This window comes from Dermacentor variabilis, chromosome 1 (genome assembly GCF_050947875.1).
Source record: "Dermacentor variabilis isolate Ectoservices chromosome 1, ASM5094787v1, whole genome shotgun sequence".
NCBI classification, from domain to species: Eukaryota; Metazoa; Arthropoda; class Arachnida; order Ixodida; family Ixodidae; genus Dermacentor; species Dermacentor variabilis.
The window spans coordinates 185,180,562-185,201,082 of NC_134568.1; the positions used below are offsets into that span (position 1 = coordinate 185,180,562).

At 43.4% G+C, this 20,521-nt stretch overlaps 2 protein-coding genes across 9 annotated transcripts in view; one reads left to right on the forward strand and one right to left on the reverse strand.

The window, feature by feature from the left end:
- LOC142589298 (uncharacterized) overlaps window positions 1-20,521 on the forward strand; it is a 126,511-nt gene that overhangs the window by 57,711 nt on the left and 48,279 nt on the right. The window lies entirely within an intron of this gene.
- The window catches only part of Mvd (mevalonate diphosphate decarboxylase), a 116,308-nt gene that overhangs the window by 41,199 nt on the left and 54,588 nt on the right, over window positions 1-20,521 (reverse strand). For all 6 annotated transcript variants that reach the window (XM_075700865.1, XM_075700885.1, XM_075700886.1 and 3 more), the window contains 2 exons: window positions 15,901-16,023; window positions 14,662-14,817 (listed from right to left, as the gene is read on the reverse strand). In XM_075700865.1, coding sequence (XP_075556980.1) covers window positions 14,662-14,817; window positions 15,901-16,023 — 279 coding nt within the window. The remainder of the gene's footprint in view (window positions 1-14,661; window positions 14,818-15,900; window positions 16,024-20,521) is intronic.

Consider the following 20,521-nt stretch of genomic DNA (forward strand, 5'->3'; position numbering starts at 1 on the left):
AACTTGCCGCCATGCTCACTGGCATGAAACTGCAACTTTGGTGGCTGACTTCTGACAAAATAGCACTGGTTAAGCCTAGTGGCCTAAGAAGTGTAGCTTGCAGAGTGGTTGGTGACAAGCCGTTGTGGTAAGCTCACTGCCAATATGTTCACACACAGAGACCTTATTAAAGATTGAGCATGAGGTCAGACGCATGGGCGGGACTGACGGCTGTAGCAGCGGAGTACAGATCGACATACGGTCTCCTTCGTGTCGAAAAGTCTGATGGTGGCGTGCTCATTTTTATGTTTGCTCTCACAGATCTTAGCAGCGACCAAGTGTGATATTAAACACACTGGCTAGACTGACAGTTGTACTAGCACAGTAGGGATTTTTTGTGCAGTCCCCTCTGTGTCCGAAAAGTTTGTCGGTGACATGCACGTTTTGGCCACCAGCTTGGCTTGGTTATACCGCAGTCAGCAAGACAAAGTGCCAATCGCAAGCGATAGCACTGGTCACATGGTTGTGTATTCACAGCAGTGAAGAGTGCATTTATGTAATTTATTGCTGCTCCTGTGCATCGCATCGGCACAACAAGATGTCGACGAGTCATTAAAATCCGCAGGAGACCATTTATGGCTCATCGGAGATACCCTGCTTGTGTTTCTTTCTCATGAACCCCCCCCCCCCCCCCATTGCTTTTTTTTTTCTGTCAATAACTGTGTGTATGCTTATAACGAATGTCAGATATAATGAAAACATTCTGGTGTCTGATGTGACTTCATTATAATGCAGTTCAACTGTATACCTACTTTGGGAAGTCTGTGTAAGACTCAATGAAGTGTAAAACTGAATAGAAGGTATAAGGGAACCTGAACCACTCCTTGGGCTTGGTGAAACAACAGAGTTCATGGATAGCATATGCTGCTGTGAACATCTCAGCCATATTTTGCAGTCGCACGCAACGCATGAAGCTTGCGCGAAGAGCGTGAAGTCACACTTTTCTCAAATACATTCTTTTCAAACAGAGGTCTTCTTCTCAACCCAGCAGCTGCCATATTTCAATATTTCGAAGATTCCCATAGATGGCTGCTATTGGCCAATAGCTGACATCAATCAAGAAGGCTGTTTGGATAGCGTGCTTCCTCTGAGTGTTACTGTGTATGTATTTATTGACACACATTACTAAAGAGGATGACATAAGGGAAAATATCATCTTCAACTTTTAATAGGAATTACATACTTTCGGAAAAAGCTGATTATTGTCTCCTCACTTGAAACTTTGACCATACTGCTTATCGGTGTCGTAGCCATCAGGTCTTACTTATTTCACTTAGTTTTGCACACTCACAGGGTGTCTATTAAGTTGATATTTCCAAATTCTCTGAGTTTTCCATGTTTTCCCTGAGTACCTTTGCAAAATTCCTTGAATGAGCCAGAACATTGTTTTATGTCAAGACTGGCTGACACCATGTTGCCCGATGCTGTCACTCTCTAGTAAGCATGTTGAAACAAAAAAATAATTTAATCCAGTTTGAATAGTAAGCAGTAATATCTATTTTATTCAAAAAGAGAACAGAAAGAAGGTGATAGTAAAATGCACAGCTGAAAAAATGGTAAAACCCATTCCGAATCAAGTCTAGCATTTTCAAATACAAATGAAAAGGAGATGCATACAGAAGTAAATATGTTCGAATATGAGTTATTTCTATCAACCAATAGCAAGCTCATCGGTATGAGGCCTGAACGTTGTCACAACTAAGATTCTCTCTCAGCAGCAAGGAAGCCAACCTCAACTGTCCTGACATACTTTCAGCCCGTACACAATATCTCAGTGTTGAATTTCACTGCTTTAAAGGGTTTATTTTGGTTTGAATGAGGGACAGCTGCATCTCGGCGTCAACCAACACTTTGTTTTCTTGAGCTCAAGCTCCTTCAAAGAGGTGGCGGCACGCTTCCTTTCTTGTTAATTCCTCAGTGCATCGGTCCTTTCTGTTTTCATCCTCCTTCCGTCATGCGTTCACCCCATGGATCATTTGAAGCATCCTCTTCATCAGTTGTACAGTCAACGTTAGATTTTTCTAAGTCCCTAGGGGCTGCGAAAACATCCGAAAAATCGGGCAGTCCAAAAAAAATGAATGCATGTCTTTAACTCTATTGCTACCATGCATATTAAAGTCGATCCCCGGTGATCAACACTTTAGATCGCCAATTTCGACACGTTGGAGCTGTTTGATCCACTTAAGGCCATCCAGTAGTTAGTACAGGCACTGAACTTTCAGAATCAGTTAAAATTTTCATGCTCCAGTGATGTTGTGATTTTTGATGGACCTTTTTGCGAACGAATGCGCGTATGTTGTAGCGAAAAGAAGCATGGCCGTCACCTGCCGCGCTTCTGAAAAAATCATGTCGCTCGCAATTACACTGCACTAGCATCAAAATTTTGTAATTAAATTACTCCCAGTAAGTGAAGAATTAAATTATATCGCCGGCTTTGCCGTCCGACAGTGCTGAGCGGTGATAATTAACCGAAAATTGCGCCAGCTGTTCACTAATGAGCTTTGGTTTGAAGTCCGGGTCGTTTTATTCCACCAAAGTGTATTTCTGAAGGTCTGACGCATGTCTAGCATGTGGACCTGGCATTTTCAACCAGTTTCAAAGAGCATCGGTTTCGCTCCTCTCGTAAAATTCAGGCAAGAGGCGTTGCCGGTGTCACTGTGCAGTTATTGAAAATGGCTCCCACGGCGTCATCCCGCGCGGCTTGGTCGCAAGAAAAGCATTGTGCTCGAAACTATGCTGCACCCACACTTCCATTTAGTGATGAGGACTCGAGTTATGATTCAGAAGATGACAGAAAAGCATATTCAAGCTCTGACGGCGACAATGTTTTGAGTCAGCATGGGACATCCGAACTGTTCACCGGTCAGTTTTCATTACGGCCTTGCGCAGTCTCCTTCCTCGTGCGCATTTATCTGCCAATCTTCTTGCATGACCTGAGAGCTCTCCTGATTATCTTCAGGGTGTATACTTCGCTTGGTTATGATGTGCTGCCACCGGCAGCAAAGAAACTTCCATTCACGCCAAGATGGCCACCCGTAGCAAATCTCGACCCAGTACTGCGGATCAGCGCAAGACAGTTTGCAACGGCGTGGGATTTCTTTCTACTCTTCTCTGCAGAAGTGATAAAGACAACCTGCAAAAAATGCAAACAGATTTGCTTGGATGCATAGTATTGTAGTTTCCCAGCTGCGCTGAGAGCGATTGGTCCTGAAAGAGGTGCATGACTCTAGACGAACTGGTGAAGTGCGTTCCCTGGACTCCTCATCGGACCATCCTCAGAAGATGCGGAAAAGATGGAACTGCAATATCTGTTACGAGGACCACAAAGATAAACAAATACCAGACATTTTGTGGAGAAAATGCGGAATGCTCCTATGCTTCACAAAACCCAGCAACTGCTTCACCGCATGCCATGAGCGATGAACTGGTCTTAGTTTCTTTTTTTATATCCGAAGAATGGTGGTGTCATCATCATCATCAGCCTAGTTACGCCCACTGCAGGGCAAAGGCCTCTCCCATACTTCTCCAACTACCCCGGTCATGTACTAATTGTGGCCATGTTGTCCCTGCAAACGTCTTAATGTCATCCGCCCACCTAACTTTCTGTCGCCCCATGCTACGCATCCCTTCCCTTGGAATCCAGTCCGTAACCCTTAGTGACCATCGGTTATCTTCCCTCCTCATTACATGTCCGGCCCATGCCCATTTCTTTTTCTTGATTTCAACTAAGATGTCGTTTACCCGCGTTTGTTGCCTCACCCAATCTGCTCTTTTCTTATCCCTTAACGTCACACCCATCATTCTTCTTTCCATAGCTCGTTGCGTCGTCCTCAATTTCAGCAGAACCCTTTTCGTAAGCCTCCAGGTTTCTGCCCCATATGTGAGTACTGGTAACACACAGCTGTTATACACTTTCCTTTTGAGGGATAGTGGCAACCTGCTGTTCATGATTTGAGAATGCCTGCCAAACGCACCCCAGCCCATTCTTATTCTTCTGGTTATTTCAGTCTCATGATCCGGATCCGTGGTCACTACCTGCCCTAAGTAGATGTATTCCCTTACCACTTCCAGTGCTTCGCTACCTATCGTAAACTGCTGTTCTCTTCCGAGACTGTTAAACAATACTTTAGTTTTCTGCAGATTAATTTTCAGACCCACCCTTCTGCTTTGCCTCTCCAGGTCAGTGAGCATGCATTGCAATTGGTCTCCTGAGTTACTAAGCAAGGCAATATCATCAGCGAATCGCAAGTTGCTAAGGTATTCTCCAGCAACTTTTATCCCCAATTCTCCCCACTCCAGGCCTCTGAATACCTCCTGTAAACATGCTGTGAATAGCATTGGAGATATTGTATCTCCCTGTCTGACGCCTTTCTTTATAGGGATTTTGTTGCTTTCTTTGTGGAGGACTACGGTGGCTGTGGAGCCGCTATAGATATCTTTCAGTATTTTTACATATGGCTCGTATACACCCTGATTCCGTAATGCCTCCATGACTGCCGAGGTTTCGACTGAATCAAACGCTTTCCTGGTCATCATGACTGCATGTAGGGGCATAGACTTACTGACTGAGCGTACTGACTGAGCTTACGTACTGAGCATTTATTTTTTCAGATGCTATTCCTTGGTTATTTATCCTTGAAATGTATATTCGGAATTTCCTTTGATATTAATGTTTTAGCAGATATCGCTTTTTGATTGTTTTTATCAACTGGCAGCAAGAATGGTGCTTTCTAGAATTTTTATGTTTTACCTAAAAATTTTTTGTTGGGCAATGTATGTTTTTGGAAAGAGAATTTCATTATGCACAACAAGCTATGTTTCCCTCTTACCGCTAACTCATTGATTGGCTTCTTGTGTACCAGTTTCTTCCGTTCCCTCCTCAAGTCTAGGCTAATTCGAGTTCTTACCATCCTATGGTCACTGCAGCGTACCTTGCCGAGCACGTCTACATCTTGTATGATGGCAGGGTTCGCGCAGAGTATGAAGTCGATTTCATTTCTAGTCTCACCATTCGGGCTCCTCCACGTCCACTTTCGACTAACTTGCTTGCGGAAAAAGGTGTTCATTATCCGCATATTATTCTGTTCTGCAAACTCTACTAATAATTCTCCTCTGCTATTCCTAGAGCCTATGCCATATTCCCCCACTGACTTGTCTCCAGCCTGCTTCTTGCCTACCCTGGCATTGAAGTCGCCCATCAGTATAGTGTGTTTTGTTTTGACTTTACCCATCGCCGATTCCACGTCTTCATAAAAGCTTTCGACTTCCTGGTCATCATGACTGCATGTAGGGGCATAGACTTACTGACTGAGCGTACTGACTGAGCTTACGTACTGAGCATTTATTTTTTCAGATGCTATTCCTTGGTTATTTATCCTTGAAATGTATATTCGGAATTTCCTTTGATATTAATGTTTTAGCAGATATCGCTTTTTGATTGTTTTTATCAACTGGCAGCAAGAATGGTGCTTTCTAGAATTTTTATGTTTTACCTAAAAATTTTTTGTTTGGCAATGTATGTTTTTGGAAAGAGAATTTCATTATGCACAACAAGCTATGTTGCTGGAATATTATTTGTAGTGGTAAATATTTTTTTTCCGAGACCTATAAAAAACTACCATTTTCTCGCCGTAATGAAAGAGTTCAGGGCTCAAATTGCCACAGGCACGTTCGAAAAAGCTCTTAAGGCCTGCCAGTACACTTATTAGGCATATCGGTACTCGTATTGTGACAGGAGACGGGGGTGCACATGTGTATAATTAAGGAATACATACTGTGCCCCGTGACAATTGCCCCTTCCTACGCCTGTTATGCTTCACTGCGTAACATATTGATATTGAGGCAAAGCTAACTTTCAGAGAAGGGCATTGCGCAATGCGCTGTGCTTTGCGAGCTTCGAAGCCAATCGCGAGGATTACAAAGACGGAGTCAGTTCCATTGCTGACAACGGCGAATTCTTTCAATGAAAAACATGGCACCACACAGCAAGAAGCTAGCAAACGTAGAAGCAGCTAGGCCTAACGTTGTGCGGTGGTGGCTACGGCTGCCAGCGGATCGGCGTGTGAGAGACCGGTTCGAGGCGGCGAGACAATCGAAATGGCGGCGGTGGTGGCTTTGATTAATTCCATTTCAGACCTGCAGTCAGGGCAATATACATTGACTCTATGGAGTACGTGGTGGTGCCGCAAAGCCGCGCGAATTATCGGGCATGTCCGAAAAATCCGGCTTCTAGAAGGTCGGTCGTTAACGAGTCTGGCAATACCTTGTGCCGGTCAACGATGATTCGTTGCGATTCGTCTGTTACTGGAGCCAGCATTAGCACGACTTTCGTTCCCTTTCAATAAAAGTACAGCTAATTTTCCCTGATAGAAGCAAAAATTCTCCTGAGTTTTCCCTGAGCATTTCCAGACTATTCTAATTTCCTGAGAATTCCCGGTTTTCCCGGTTGGTAGACACCCTGCACTCAAGTAGCCTCGAACCACGTGAAACTTAAGGTCAGACCACACGTACGCATGCCAGCACAAACTCACTCTTGGCCCCTCCCAGCTAGAAGCCTTGGCAGACACTGCTTTGTATTGAGTTATTGATAGCGCTTCGAAATGAGCCATTTGTATGTGGCTACTATCCACCAGTCAGGCTGGTGCAGGACAATGCCAGTTCGCACCACATAGCACGGCCATGCTGGAGCGCATGAGCACGCACTCAGTCCTGTCGTCAACATAGGAAACGTTGCACGATACTCACTATATGCACTACAGTTAGCCGCTAAAGTTGCATGTAGCTGCTTCTGTTATGTAGCGTAGATGCTACGGCTGCCACAGGGTGCCACAACAAGCTCACTCACTGTTAGGATGCCTCAATTCGCTAAGGTGTGTCAGTTTGAACCGAGTCCAAGCTGCTGCAGGGAAAAAAGAAGGATAAGCGAATAACTCGTACTACAATACTTCACGAAATATACCTTCTGGAAATGCTTCACCACAGTTATTCCTTGCACAAACATCTATAGGTATGTGCATATTTTGCTTAAAATGTTGGAAAAACATTTTGCACTTACTCTTGCGCTATTCCACAATTTCGCACAAAGGAGGGTTGCCGCTTGTTCCAGAAGAGCTGGTGATGCACGGCAACCCTCCCTAAGCGGCTGTTTTCTGCAGCTACCAGCAAGCAAGTTTATGCTAGTGCCATTGCAGCGGCAGCTTGCAACCCCTTAAATGAAAGCAACTTTGCATTCCTGTCTGAACCCTTTGAGCGTCAGATACGTAAATATACAGTGCCGCAAGAAAGTCCCACATGATCGATACCATATATTTATGATGCCATCTGTATGTTTGAAAAACGTGCCAATTTTTCTAATCTTTGTCGCCCAGCAAGTGCTTCCACCCTGTGTGAATACAATTTATTTTTTTTTCTTCGTAGTCCCTTGGTTTTAATTCCATGGGTTGTTTACACCGGCACGTCAGCTACAGCTTGTGCATCTTCACATGCGTGGGCGTGCAGAGGTTAGTTTTGGTTATGTCTGGTGGATTGTTTTCATTTGTTGTGGTTGCAAAAACTCATGTCTGTTGGGATTCTAATCTCTGAAAGGGTCACTGCTAGGTGGTCACTCATTTATTGCTCACAGGGGTGCCCTTACATCTGTTCACAGATGGGCACTGATACATATATACAAACAATGCCGCCATATGCAAATGATGATGCCATGCCAGCATTTCTTTTCACGAGACTCCCGAAAACTGATTGCCCCTCATTGGCAATGGGATGAAGGATTACTCGGCGATTCCACGAGAGATCAAACACGCACGTCTGCTTGATATTTTTGTTTTGTCTGTTTTTTTTTTTAATGTCACGTAGGAACATTCAAACTGCACGAAACCGAAAATTTTATTCCGAAAAGCGTTCCCAGCAAGCAAAAAAAAAAATATTTGAAGGTGGAAGTGCGAGTGTTTTCCTATTGCTTACCACAATATTTTTCGATTTTACTGTCAAATTAAATGCCAATTAAAAACATGTTCAAAAACATTTCTGCTCATTTTAATGTTTTTTATTATGTCCACAAACGAAAAAAAAATGTAAAAAAAATTCCAAACATGGCCCAAATCAGAAAAATTTTGTAACTTTGATGCATCTTGGTGCATGTTGTATTTGAAACAAAAACATTACAAAAGTGTCAAACAGAACATTCTCTTTGCAGCATTTATGCAAAATATTATCTTCCTACATAAAACACAAGAGAAAAAAATGGTTAAACAAGTTTTTTCAAAAAGACTCACTTTCAAGAAATCGACTCCAGTTCCTATTTTTGAAAACATATATGGATGGAAGTCCGCCTATGTCAGGCAAAACGTGGGTACAATAATATGTTTCCTCATTTGCTTTATTCCCAAAATATAACTGGCCAAAGTGGCCCACTTTGAGCGTGCTGGCTTTAGTGCCGCGAAGACTCGTTCTGGTTTGGTAACATTTGCTCTTTTAAAAAAAGAAAAGGCAATGGTTGACACAAATCATCATCATCATCATCGTCATCATCATCATCATCCTGTTTTATGTCCACTGCAGGACGAAGGCCTCTCCCTGCGATCTCCAATAGAAAGGAGGATTACCTGGGTTTTTTGTTGTGGCAAGAAGAGAGAATGCTTTTTCTGCTTTCTTTACTGGCATGCAAAAGAGAACAAACTCAACACTTCTTGTGGTGCTCGAACAAACTTATTGTGTGTCCTTTGCAGTTAGTATTTAAAAGGGTTTAATCACCATCAGCTGGTTATTGGCGGCAGTTCTCGCAATGGACAGTGCATGTCCACTTGACTGATTGCGGGCACACATCTATACATGCCATGACTCAATTCCCGGCACACGTGGCACTGACTTCCACTCCACTGACTTCTGCTGATGATGCTCCTCGATGGCTGCAGCAAGGACATGAAGCAGCGCCACATTCTTGAGGTTGCTAAGTTGGGAGACCATCTCATGTGCCGACTGAATGGAGGCAGCGCTTCCAGAACTCGGGTTGAGCAGGGAAGCTCGGTGGTTTGGAGTCCACCCACCCCGTCGCAGGTATTCTTCCCATACCCGGTAGCGGAAAATATCCACCTCATGGACATATATTTGAAATGGCACAAATCATGCAGTTGATACCTATTTTTAAAATGGCTCGCTGCACCATCATTGAGATATGTTACGTGACAATAGACGGGTGCTTTTTCATCTAACGCTTGATGCACTCTGCCTAGGGTGTAGGAGGCGTGCGCTGCGTTGTGATGCATGTCGTCACCTGAAAGCAAAGCAGTGTGTTGCTTTCCTTGTCATGGTGACACAAGTGAAAATGGAGGTTTGTTTCTTGTGCCAATGGTACAACTGTGTTTCATTTGAGCGAAGGACAGTCCAGTTTTCCAAGAAATCAAAATGCAGAACAATGCTTCCATGCTGCTCGTACTTCTTTGCCTCATGAATAGCAATGGCTTGAGTGCGGTGTAAGTATTCATGAGAAATCCATTTGGTCACCCATTTTCCGAGCTCTTTAACAAAAAGAGTTGGAGACAACGTCTTCTTGATCACATCACTGCTTTCCCATGAGCAAATGTGACCTCGTCCTCGTCGACCATTTCCAGACTGGCCAAAGTGAGGCTTTCACTCCATGGGCAGCACATGCATTCACCTAACATACAATCTGTGGTTGGGGAGCCGTAAAGGCACAATGATTTCATGCCTTCGAATGACATTTCCATGCCGGTAATGTCCTCAAGCGCAGACACACAAAGGTTGGCATTAGCGCAATAAACGCAAAAGCAAACCTCTTGTTGTGGTGCGAGTAGCACCTATTTTGTAAACGATGGCACTTTCAGGATGAGCTGCTTTGAGCATCTGGAACGTCTCGTGGATAACACGTGTCACAAGCCGCTTTTAGACGTACTCCCTCTGGCTGTTCGTGATGACTCACACCACATCCTTCTTGTTCAGGCTCTGCCGATAGCACCCATGTTTGGCCTTGGTGAAGTTGTCAAGCACAGCTTGTAAATCTGAAGGGCTTAACCTTGACCTTGTGTACGGATCAAAATCTGAGAACATTCCATGCTTCTCACGTCAATATCAGGCCTTTCCGAGTATGTACGCTGCGACAGCTGGGACTGCCTCTTGAACATGTTTGTTTTCAACTTCTGGTGGCACAATAGTTAAGAGACGGAGGTGCTCTCGATAGGACTTTGATAGGACTTTGAAGTTAGTATTGGTGAAGTGAAGTTAGTTAGTGAAGTTAGTACGCTTGCTTAAAGCTATTTAACCAGCCAGCGCATATACAACATTCTGTCACAGACGGTTCAGGTGTACTGACACTTCCGTATGCAGCGCTTAAAGTTGTGAATATCTTCGTCACCACAATGCTTTTAGTCTCGACCCGTTTTCTCTTTCCGTAAGATTGTCTGCTGCATTTGTGAATGGAAGATGATGGCTTCAATGGTGAAACATCAGAAGAAAGGTGGATGTACTTGTTCAAGTCGTCAATCGCTTCTTCCTGATGGAATGCCTCGTCTGCTTCATCGCAGGTGTCACTAGATGAAGACAGGATTTCCTTGAGGCACGTAAAGCACTGCTGGCAGACCTCATCAGTGTCGCGAATATCTTCAGTCTCTGGCAGTAGCTTCCGCAGGCAGGCAACATCCAAAACACGGACGCAAAGAAAATTTTTTTCTTAGCGATCTTCTTCTTGTGAACGCGTAAATAATCGGCACAGAATACTTGGGACTGAGCTATGAGCCGTATGCAATGCATGTAGTGAACAGCTAGACCAAGTCAAACTGTTTATATTGGACAGCACCGCACTCTTTCTGTCACTTTTTCTGTGCCGCTGTCATGATCGAGCCTCCAGAATGTCTCATGGTTTCATGTTCTATGAACAAGGCCATCTAAAGCTTTTCAATGTGAAAAACGTGTGGGCCACGTGCATTATCGAAGGATAATGTCCGTCTGGCACCACCAGTGATCTCTGTTGTTCTCGGCGTGGGAAAGCATGTCACCAAGGTGCTCACAAAACATAAATTAGGCAACTTTGGCAGCCTTTGGCTGAGTCATGCTGCACTGCACTTTTTCAGACAGATGAAACACAGAGATGAAGGTCAAAGAAGACAGGAAGATGTTAACTGTGAGCGACACGGAAAACATGTGATAACAGGAAGTGAAATAAACTGCTTGGGAAATGACTCAGATAAGTTTTTAGAAAAGGCACACACAGTGCGAGTTGCACACGGTGGTGCCAAAGAAGGTTCCAGTATCCATTGCACATGGGGGATGGGGAGCAGGTGTTGCAGTACCACTTCCATAATGATGCACCTGCTGACTTTGGAAGTGCTCCGTCGCTTATGAATTAGCCTGCTTTGGCGCTGCTTATAGGTGATTTACTGTGTGCACCAGGCGGGTTTTGACAGTCAGCCCCAACGTGCACTCATAGTGTCTCGCATGCTGTTGACAAGCGAATAATAGATGCGTAAGTGTGATGCCCACAGAGGTTGTAGGCTGTAAACTCAGTACGGGTTAGCACTTCAGAGGGTGGCAGCCCTCCACCCCCGCGCACGCTAGACACAAATAAAATCTGACAATACATTTTTGTTGAAAACAAGCTGCCAGAGTGAAGTACTGAAACAGGAAAGAAATTAGAACTAGATTTGCATACAATGTAAACTGACAGACAACATACTGAAGCCAACACGTTCAACACAGGCCACTTTGGCCTGTTATATTTTGTGAATAAAGCAAATGAGGAAATATATTACTGCACTCACGTTTTGCCCGACATAAGCAGACTTCCATTCAAAATTTTTTCAAAAATTGGAAGCACATTTTTTAATTTTATTTTTTGAAAATGACTTTTTTAAAAAGCCTTTTTTATTTAACTATTTTTTTCTTCTCTTGTGTTTCATGTAGTAACATAATAATAGAAAACGCACCAAGACGCATCAGTTACAAAATTTTAATGATTTGGGCCATGTTTGAAAATTTTTTACATTTTTCGTTAGCGGACAGCATAAAAAAAATGCATGGAACTAATTTACTGTGAATCATATTGAAATGAGCAGAATAGTTTTTCAGCACAACATTTTTAGTTTGCATTTCATTCTGCCATGAAATCGGAAAATATTGTGGTAAGCAATAGGACGACGCTCGCACCGCCACCTTCAAATATTTTTTTGGCTTGCTGGGAACGCTTTTTCGGAATAAAATTTTTTGGTTCCATGCAGTTTGATAATTCGTACATCACATAAAAAAAACACACAAAACAAAAATATCAAGCAGAAATGCATGTTTGATCTCTCGTGGAATCACCTGCTGCAAGTTTCCGACTCATTTGGTTTTTCTGACCAGTACACAATTATCGAGTTTTCTTGCATGTGCTCATATACACAGTTTGATTATGCTACGGACGCGAGTGCCAGTTTTTCTTTTGCAAGTGAGTCGAGCGCAGATTCCTTCAATGCGGACTACTGCCCAAGTGCCGAATCTGAAAATATCTATTCCAGTGTATCTACTTTTTTATTCTCAACTTAAGTATTTATGCAAGCCCATCTGTATTCATTAATAAACAGTGCATGTTTACCTATGGAAAATAATCTATATTTTTTTGTCACTTTGTGGTCAGTGAAAAAAATTAGGTAAATTTTTTTTTCAACATAGGTCACTCAGATTTTATATTGGCAATAAAGAAATCAACCCTGCGGGAGTCACATTTGGCTGAATAAAATTCACCCTCAAAGGGTTAAAAACTAGGCAATTAATTGTGCCAAGTGTTAAACTGAATGACATAGACTCCAAAATGCAATCTTTGTACGAAATTTGAGCAACAGTGCAGTGGTAAGCACAAAATCTTTTTGCTGACATTTTAAGCAAAATATGCACATCCCTGTATATATACAGAAAGACCATCTCATGTTACCTTGCTAGGCACACGGTGCTGCAAAGAGGGATTTAGGGAGCCTTCATAAGCACATGCTAAGTGCTAGGCTTGCATATGAAGGCACTCTAGTGGGATTGAGCATGGTGCATGCTGTAGCAGACGACGCGGTTGTTGCCACCTTGCACTGTGTGGCAGGCGAGGAGACGACAAGGCACCCAAGCTCGCTGTAAATTTGTATTACCTAGGGACCTTAGCTTGCTGAGGCTCTCTGTGAAACAGGTTGTCTGTTTCCGAAGTTTCATACCTTTAAGGTGTGTTGCCAGTTTGCTATATTAGTAATCCTTTCAATGTGAGTCCAGAGCACGGAATCCTTTGCTTAGCCAATGTGTGCGCCGCCAATGTGCTCACACGAGTGAACACAAAGACAACTTTTCATTTGACTCTCGAAAATTGTGCGATTGCCATAGATAATTGTGAAAGGAAATGTGCTATTAATGCCACTTGGTGAGAGGGAAGACAGCCACACATAGCTATCTAGGACAGTGTAGCACAGCAAAGGGATGAATGAGACACTGAACTCAACCGTAAGTTGAGTGATGGCCTCCAAGTTTGGGGTGTTGTAGCAACACTTGCTTTGGTCGTATGCTCCAAAATTGGAAGGAGTGGCCTCTACGTGAACATGCAAACTAAATTTGAACTGCACACCATGGTGACATTAAAGGGACAATAAAGGCAACTATTAAGTCAAGCAAAAGTGATAGATTAACATTCGAGAATCTCCAATGCGTCAATACTATCGCAAACAGAGCCTTAATAATCGAGAAATTGAGGTAAATGCAGGGACATGATTAGAGACTCCCCCGGGACATTCAAGCACTTGCCCAATGAGGAAAGCACTCCTCAGTTAAATTCTGTCTCTAGTACTCAACCACTCCTTGCGAAAAACATCCTTGTATTATAAAATGAAATAAAATACTACTTGTCCAGTTCTATTTCATTTTTAGAAAAAAGAACTGATTGAAGTTGCCGCAAGCGGTTGAAATGGTTCGTTTTCGCTCGACTCCGCTCCGACCACGCTTATGCATTTCAGTAGTTTCATTATCGTGTAATGCTGTGCTGGCTTTCCTGGCTCGCGAAACTAGCATATACAAGTAGCAGAAAATTCAACTTCAGTGTGATGTCACGGGATGCCAGGAAGGTCTACGCCAATTGACCATAAAGCAGCCGCGCAGTGGGCAACGCCACCTGTCGGGCGCCGTTTGACTCACTGACGGCAGAAAAGGATGTATGCAACATCACCACTTCCCTGGTTGGGTGGCGGGAGGTTTGAATCTCGAAAACGGTATTCGGATCCTTCAGATGCAATTATCTCGTAAACTAAGTTGTTTCTTGGCACGAAACAATCATTGTGAGGTTTCTGGAATGGTATTTAAACAGTCTACGTCGACTTAGTATTTGCCTTTAGTGTTCCTTTAAGTAAGCGCAAGTGTTTTGGGTGCCACCCCACTCGTAGCCTTCACAGTGAAAGACATTTAAGGAGTGGGAGTACCATGAAGGGGGTCAAAAGCGATCTCCTATTGCAAATAACTCTGCTTCTGCTGAACACATCAAAGAACTTTTTTGCTGCAAAGTGTTTTCTGAAATAGCATATTTTAACATCAAATTCATTTCTCAACTTCAATAAAATTTTTGCAGGGCCCCTTTAAAGAGCTGGCCAAGTCAAAGGCAATCCTACAAGGGCTTACCTGTGACATCTTTCCAATAACTGCTGGTCTGCCCCGGAAAAAATCCACTTTTGTACTTGTTGGAAAAGCATATTCAATAAGGGCAAGCACCTCAGGGAGTGAGTCTTCCAACAAAAAAAGGCAGGCATTTGGACCAGCATCAAAAGAGTATGCCAACTGCACAGAAAGAATGAATGAAAAGTGCAGAAATTATTAGCAGCGTGAAACAGTCTAAATGCTACAAATTGTTTCATACTTTTCGAGATCACATTACGACATCAACATCTAAAAAAATATCAGACAAAAATTACCTGTAGAACTGATATAGGAAGCTGCAAAAAAATTTTGAAGCTATATATTATATTTACCCCTTAACGGCCCAATTTTGCACATTTATGACATAGCAATTTTATGCCACCCTACGCGTCCTCACTTTTATTACTGTTTTTGTAATTAAACATTCCAGGAAAGGGACACTTTAAAACATTTAAGGTGTAAAGGAGATCAAATTAGCTATATGAAAGAAGAGAGCTTGATTAAATTCTGGAGTTTAACATCCCTGCACAGTGGGTTATGAGAGCTCTGGACTCATATCGGACTCTGGATTATATTTGACCACCTTGGTTTCTTCAATGAGCACCTAAAATACACTACATGAGCATTTTTGTATTCTGCATCCAACGAAATGTGACCACTGTGGCTGGGAACTGAACCCATGACCTTATTCTAGTGCAATTCCTTAGCCATTGAGACACTATAGTGGGTTGAAAGGGGACTGATCCTGACTTTCCTACAGCAGGCCTCGAATCAACAAAGTGCTCCATATTTTCTCAACACTGTAAGCCATAAAGCAAGGTAAGTTAATATCAAGAAAAAAAAGTAGTCATGTTCTTGCCTTCAAGATTACCTCTTGCCTTATAGGCATCCAAGAAAAGGCAAATTTATTAAATGATGCATTGTTTTCGGGTAAATGTCAAATTCCTGACACTGGGCATTTGCGCCATATGTACATTCTATAAAATGAACATTGAAAGTAACCACAAAGAAACATTCGCATGTCTTTTGACAGGGAACTAACAGGTGCCACTGTGCCGACGACTTTTGATGCGAAGCTCTATCAATTACGAGACGCACCTTCCCCACTGCCACGCTGTGCCGTCAGAGCACCTGCTCTTGCACTATGGTCCAAGTACCGCCTTACTTTAGCATACAAGAGCGATCCAGTTGGTTGTACACTTCATGCACTAAAAAATGGCATACCTTGTTAGTGCCATAGAACCGATTGTAACGGTGAACGAGGCTGACAACATCCCAGGATGCAGAGGTCATATAATGGATGGGTGGATAACTATCCAGGCAGACTGCATGAAGCTGGTTACTTTCCTGAAAGAAAAAATCCAGGACACCGAAGTACTTCTTACGAGTTGTGAATGTGAAAGCATTCATGTCCAATTGAACACCACTAAGAGGTCCTAGTGTGCTGCGAATAATGTTTTCGAGTTTTGCAGATCAGCTGTTGTCTCAATGTATCGAATCAACACATCTGCACTTCTTATTTCTGGTAAATGTTCACTATGTTCCTCAGAGCTCATTGCCGCCACTCGACGCTGCTCTGCTTTGCATTTTCGAGCCAAGAGATGCTCGCATTATGAGCCCCACTTTGCCGCATATCGAAGACATTCTGCGTCGCGCCACTGTACCTGCTCCAACGAGGCGCGCTGGTGGCATGGCATCATGGCGATGCCCTCTCTCCTCACGCAACACCTGGTGTGCTATCGTAGTAGCAGGTGTTGCAATTTGCCCACTCTGGTCTATCGAGGCGCGCTCATCCCATGGCGTCGCAGCCAACGGATATTTAGTTGGTGTTTCACTGCTGCAGACAACACCAGCTTTTTCACTCAATAGGCCATTTGATGCTTTCACATCAAAAAAAAAAAAAAGGGGGGGGGGAAAGAAGAAAAGCATTAACATACAGAATATTTAAGCAAGGAAAACACCCGTGTACTTAGATTTAGGTGCACATTAATGAACCCAGGGGGGTTGAAATTTCCGGAGTCCTCCACTGCAGCTTGCCTCATAATCAGAAAGTGGTTTTGGCACGTAAAATCCCATATATATATTTTTAAATATTTAGCAAGGAGGACATAACTGATTCAGCAGATTAGTGTGAAAATTTTAATTGGATTAGCATTCCTCGAGAAATTGACCCAAGTTGTGGTATGTCTAACCTCTTTCACCCAGCGACCCAAGTTGTCTATTAGCTTGTGCCACTAGGTATGTGCTGGCTGCTGTCTTGCCAAGCAGGCAACATGGACCACTGGGTGTATGCCCAAAGAGACAACTAGCTGCTGTCTGGCCAAGCCGACGACTTGGGTCACTGAGCATGGGGCTCTGGGCATTAAGTGAACCATCTATAATTCTTCATGAGAAAGAATTTCGCTATTTATATCAGTCCGGATAGTGCACACTTTTACATCATTGAAGTGTACCATTTCTCCTGCGTACATCCAGATTTTTGGACTTCGGTTCTTATGTATATAAGTGTGAACTTTATGAATAAAATATCAGTTGTGAGTCAGCACCGTGTTGTGTTGTGCTTTTCTTTCTTTTGTCCATGTCACTTCTGTGCTGTTACAAAATTTATGATGAATAGTAATCAACTCGCCCACCTTACTATCTTGCTGCAAGATATACTGTGTCATGATATCATTTGGCATTACGGTTGGCAGCGAGAATGCCACTTCAGCTGTCTGCAGTGCAAATATGGTGCATCGCTAAATTACTTATTGCTAATTGCATGATTGTCTGCAATGGAAATGGAAATACATAGTTGTAAAACTATTTTCCTAGGTGTAGAACTAGATAAGCACTTAAAATCTGACAGACATATTACAGCAAAACTGCATATGGCTAGGATTCTGGGATTCTTTTGCGTTCGCAGACAGAAAACTATCATCATCAATGGCTCATACACCCATAAGCACAAAGCACTCATACCCCCGTAAGCAAGCAAAGAATGCAATGGCTCATAGCTCCATAAGGCAGAGGCTAGAAGCACTCAACAAAGTGCAGCGGACAGTGGATACATTCTTTGGAATCATGCACAAAACACAGAAGAACATATGTTTCAATAATGAACGAGCTCAAAAAAAGCACCCGAGCCACTTACTACAATAAGGCGCTCGCGATAGCAATGCGAAGCACGTAGCACTCCCCCCATATGTTTCCGGTAAAGATTACTGTCGTGCAAGCTGCTGCGGCAACACTAGCTTGTGACGTGGGCTGCGACATCCCTAGCCTTTCGTATATAACCAGCCTAGCAAGTGATTTCAATGTCGTTGCAGCACCACTATTGGTGGCGGCGTGCTGTCATAATTACGATTACTCCCATTCCTACCATTACTCTAAAGCCATAAAGCATTGCATACCACCCTCAGCAGTTGTACTGGTGGTCTTGAAGAGCTTCACTGTACATCCACCGTCGCATGGCCGGGATGGAGAGTTCCTTTTTTTTTTTTTTTTTTTTTCACTTAGTCACAATAGCAGTGGCCTATGGTATAAGGGTACTAATAAAAGCTTGTTTCTTACTAAAGATTCCCTCATGACCATTTATTATGCGTTCATTCACAGCCGTATCAATTACTGTATTTCTTCATGGAGCAATCCACACCCAACCCATTACGCTCCTTTAGAGCATGTTCAAAATCAGGCCATAAGAATTATAACATTCAGCAGTTTTTCATGCAATGTTCGTAATTGCTTTGCTGCCATAATGTGATGTCAGTTATCAAACTTAACAAGCATTCCCCTGGTATTCTACTGCACCGATTTATTGTTGGTAAACTTCCTCCACTTGTAATTAGCAGCTGTCACATTCCTATTCATAGCTCCATGTGTTTTGCAACGCGAAACAACTTGTTACCTATGCTTAAAACCAACAACTACGGTAATTCCACGTCTAAATTTGCTGCCACTTCCTTCTGGAACTACCTGCCACCGAACATTAAGAGTAAGACTGATATGATGGATTTCAAATCAAATGAATGCTCATTTCTTTTCATTGCAATTTCTATTGCATTTTACCTTGCTGTTTTTGTCTCTCCCTTTTCTTTTTTCTCTGTTGTTTTTTCCCCACAAATTACATAGACAAAATGTTTGCATAGTTTTGCACAAGGCCTAAATACTGCAACATGTCTTTTAGGGAAAGCACGGAGAAGGCGGGACGTGGAAATTCAAGACGATGAGTAAAACGAGAACAGGGTGAAAGCAGGAGCCAACGTTTCGACAAGTGGACTTGTCTTCTTAGTCCATATGTCTCCTTGAAGAAAAAAAAATTTAATTATGGGGTTTTACGTGCCAAAACCACTTTCTGATTATGAGGCACGCCGTAGTGGAGGACTCCGGAAATTTTGACCACCTGGGGTTCTTAAACGTGCACCTATATCTAAGTACACGGGTGTTTTCGCATTTCACCTCCATCGAAATGTAGCCGGCATGGCCTGGATTCGATCCCGCGACCTCGTGCTCAGCAGCCCGACACCAATGCCACTGAGCAACCACGGAGGGTCTCCTTGAAGACCAGTCTACTTGTCAAAACGTCGGCTCCTGCTTTCACCTTGTTCTCGTTTTGTTTATCAACATGTTTATAGCTTCGTGTCATGCATTGTATACGAGGTCCCCTATCGGTCTTTGACCCTGGGACCTCCTTTTGCAGCTACCTTTTACCATTGAAATTTGAAGTCACCTTCAAGTTTACACTTTCGTTGTGAAGTGCAGTTTAAGCCCTTTCACAGTACTACTGTGATAAAGCTTTTAATAACAGCCTAATAACTGCCCAGCCTAGCCTGGCAAAGTGTTTGTAGTAATAATCGGCTTCCTTTAACGAAGTTCTCCTGCAGATTGTAACATTATAAACAAAATGAGGCTAGGACAAAAGGTGGAAAAATAGAAATTTGTAGCCTCTGAAAATTCAGTACAGTAAAACCTCATTATAATGAAGTTGAAGGGGGGGTCGTAATTACTTCGTTATAGCCACTATCCATTTCTATCCAGAATTATCAAGCAAGAGAGGATGTACTCACCACCAAATCTCACAGCAGCCCGCCACACGAAAAATAAAACGGCCGTCCCTACTTTAATATAAATTATAATAAATTGCTACTTTATTCACACCAAACGGCTCATCACTGATCGATCAAAAGCACACCAGCTGGCAGCTCACTTCACAGAAAAAAGTCCTTGATAGATTTTTGCCGCATCTTCTTCAGGCAAATGATGACTTTTTCAGCTGCAGCTGCTATTTCGAGTCCGTCCTCGCTGTCATCATGAGCGCCAAAGAAGCGGCGCAGCAGGCCTGCTGCATCCAGCGCTTGTGCGGGCATCGGTACGCCGGGTTCGCCAATACTAGGCTCCAAGCTGTTGTCGACACATTCATCACTGTCGTCATTAGGCACCACCGTCACTGCGCGCACAATTTCCACCTCTGTTAGCTCTTCCGTCGTCACCGCGTCAGCACCGGCACTGACGTACGTGCAGAAGGTGTCGCAGTCAGGCACAACGCCGGCGTCAAGGAGAGCGTCCCACGACACTAGGGCTTGGTCGCCCGCGGCACCCTCATTGGCGGCAGCACAGAGATCTTCGCTGTAACCGCCGCTGCTGATGCCAAATGAGGCATGCCGGAAGCAATTGACGATCGTGCTTGCCAGTACAGCCATCCAAGCAGCCTGCAGCATCCCGATCGCCATGCACAAGTCGATCGCGGACTCGCGCTTCATGCTCATATTGAGCAGAATCCGGTCAATCACACGCTTGCGGTAGCTCGACTTCATGATAACTTCATGAAGTTCATGATAACTCCTTGGTCAAGGGGTTGCACAACTGC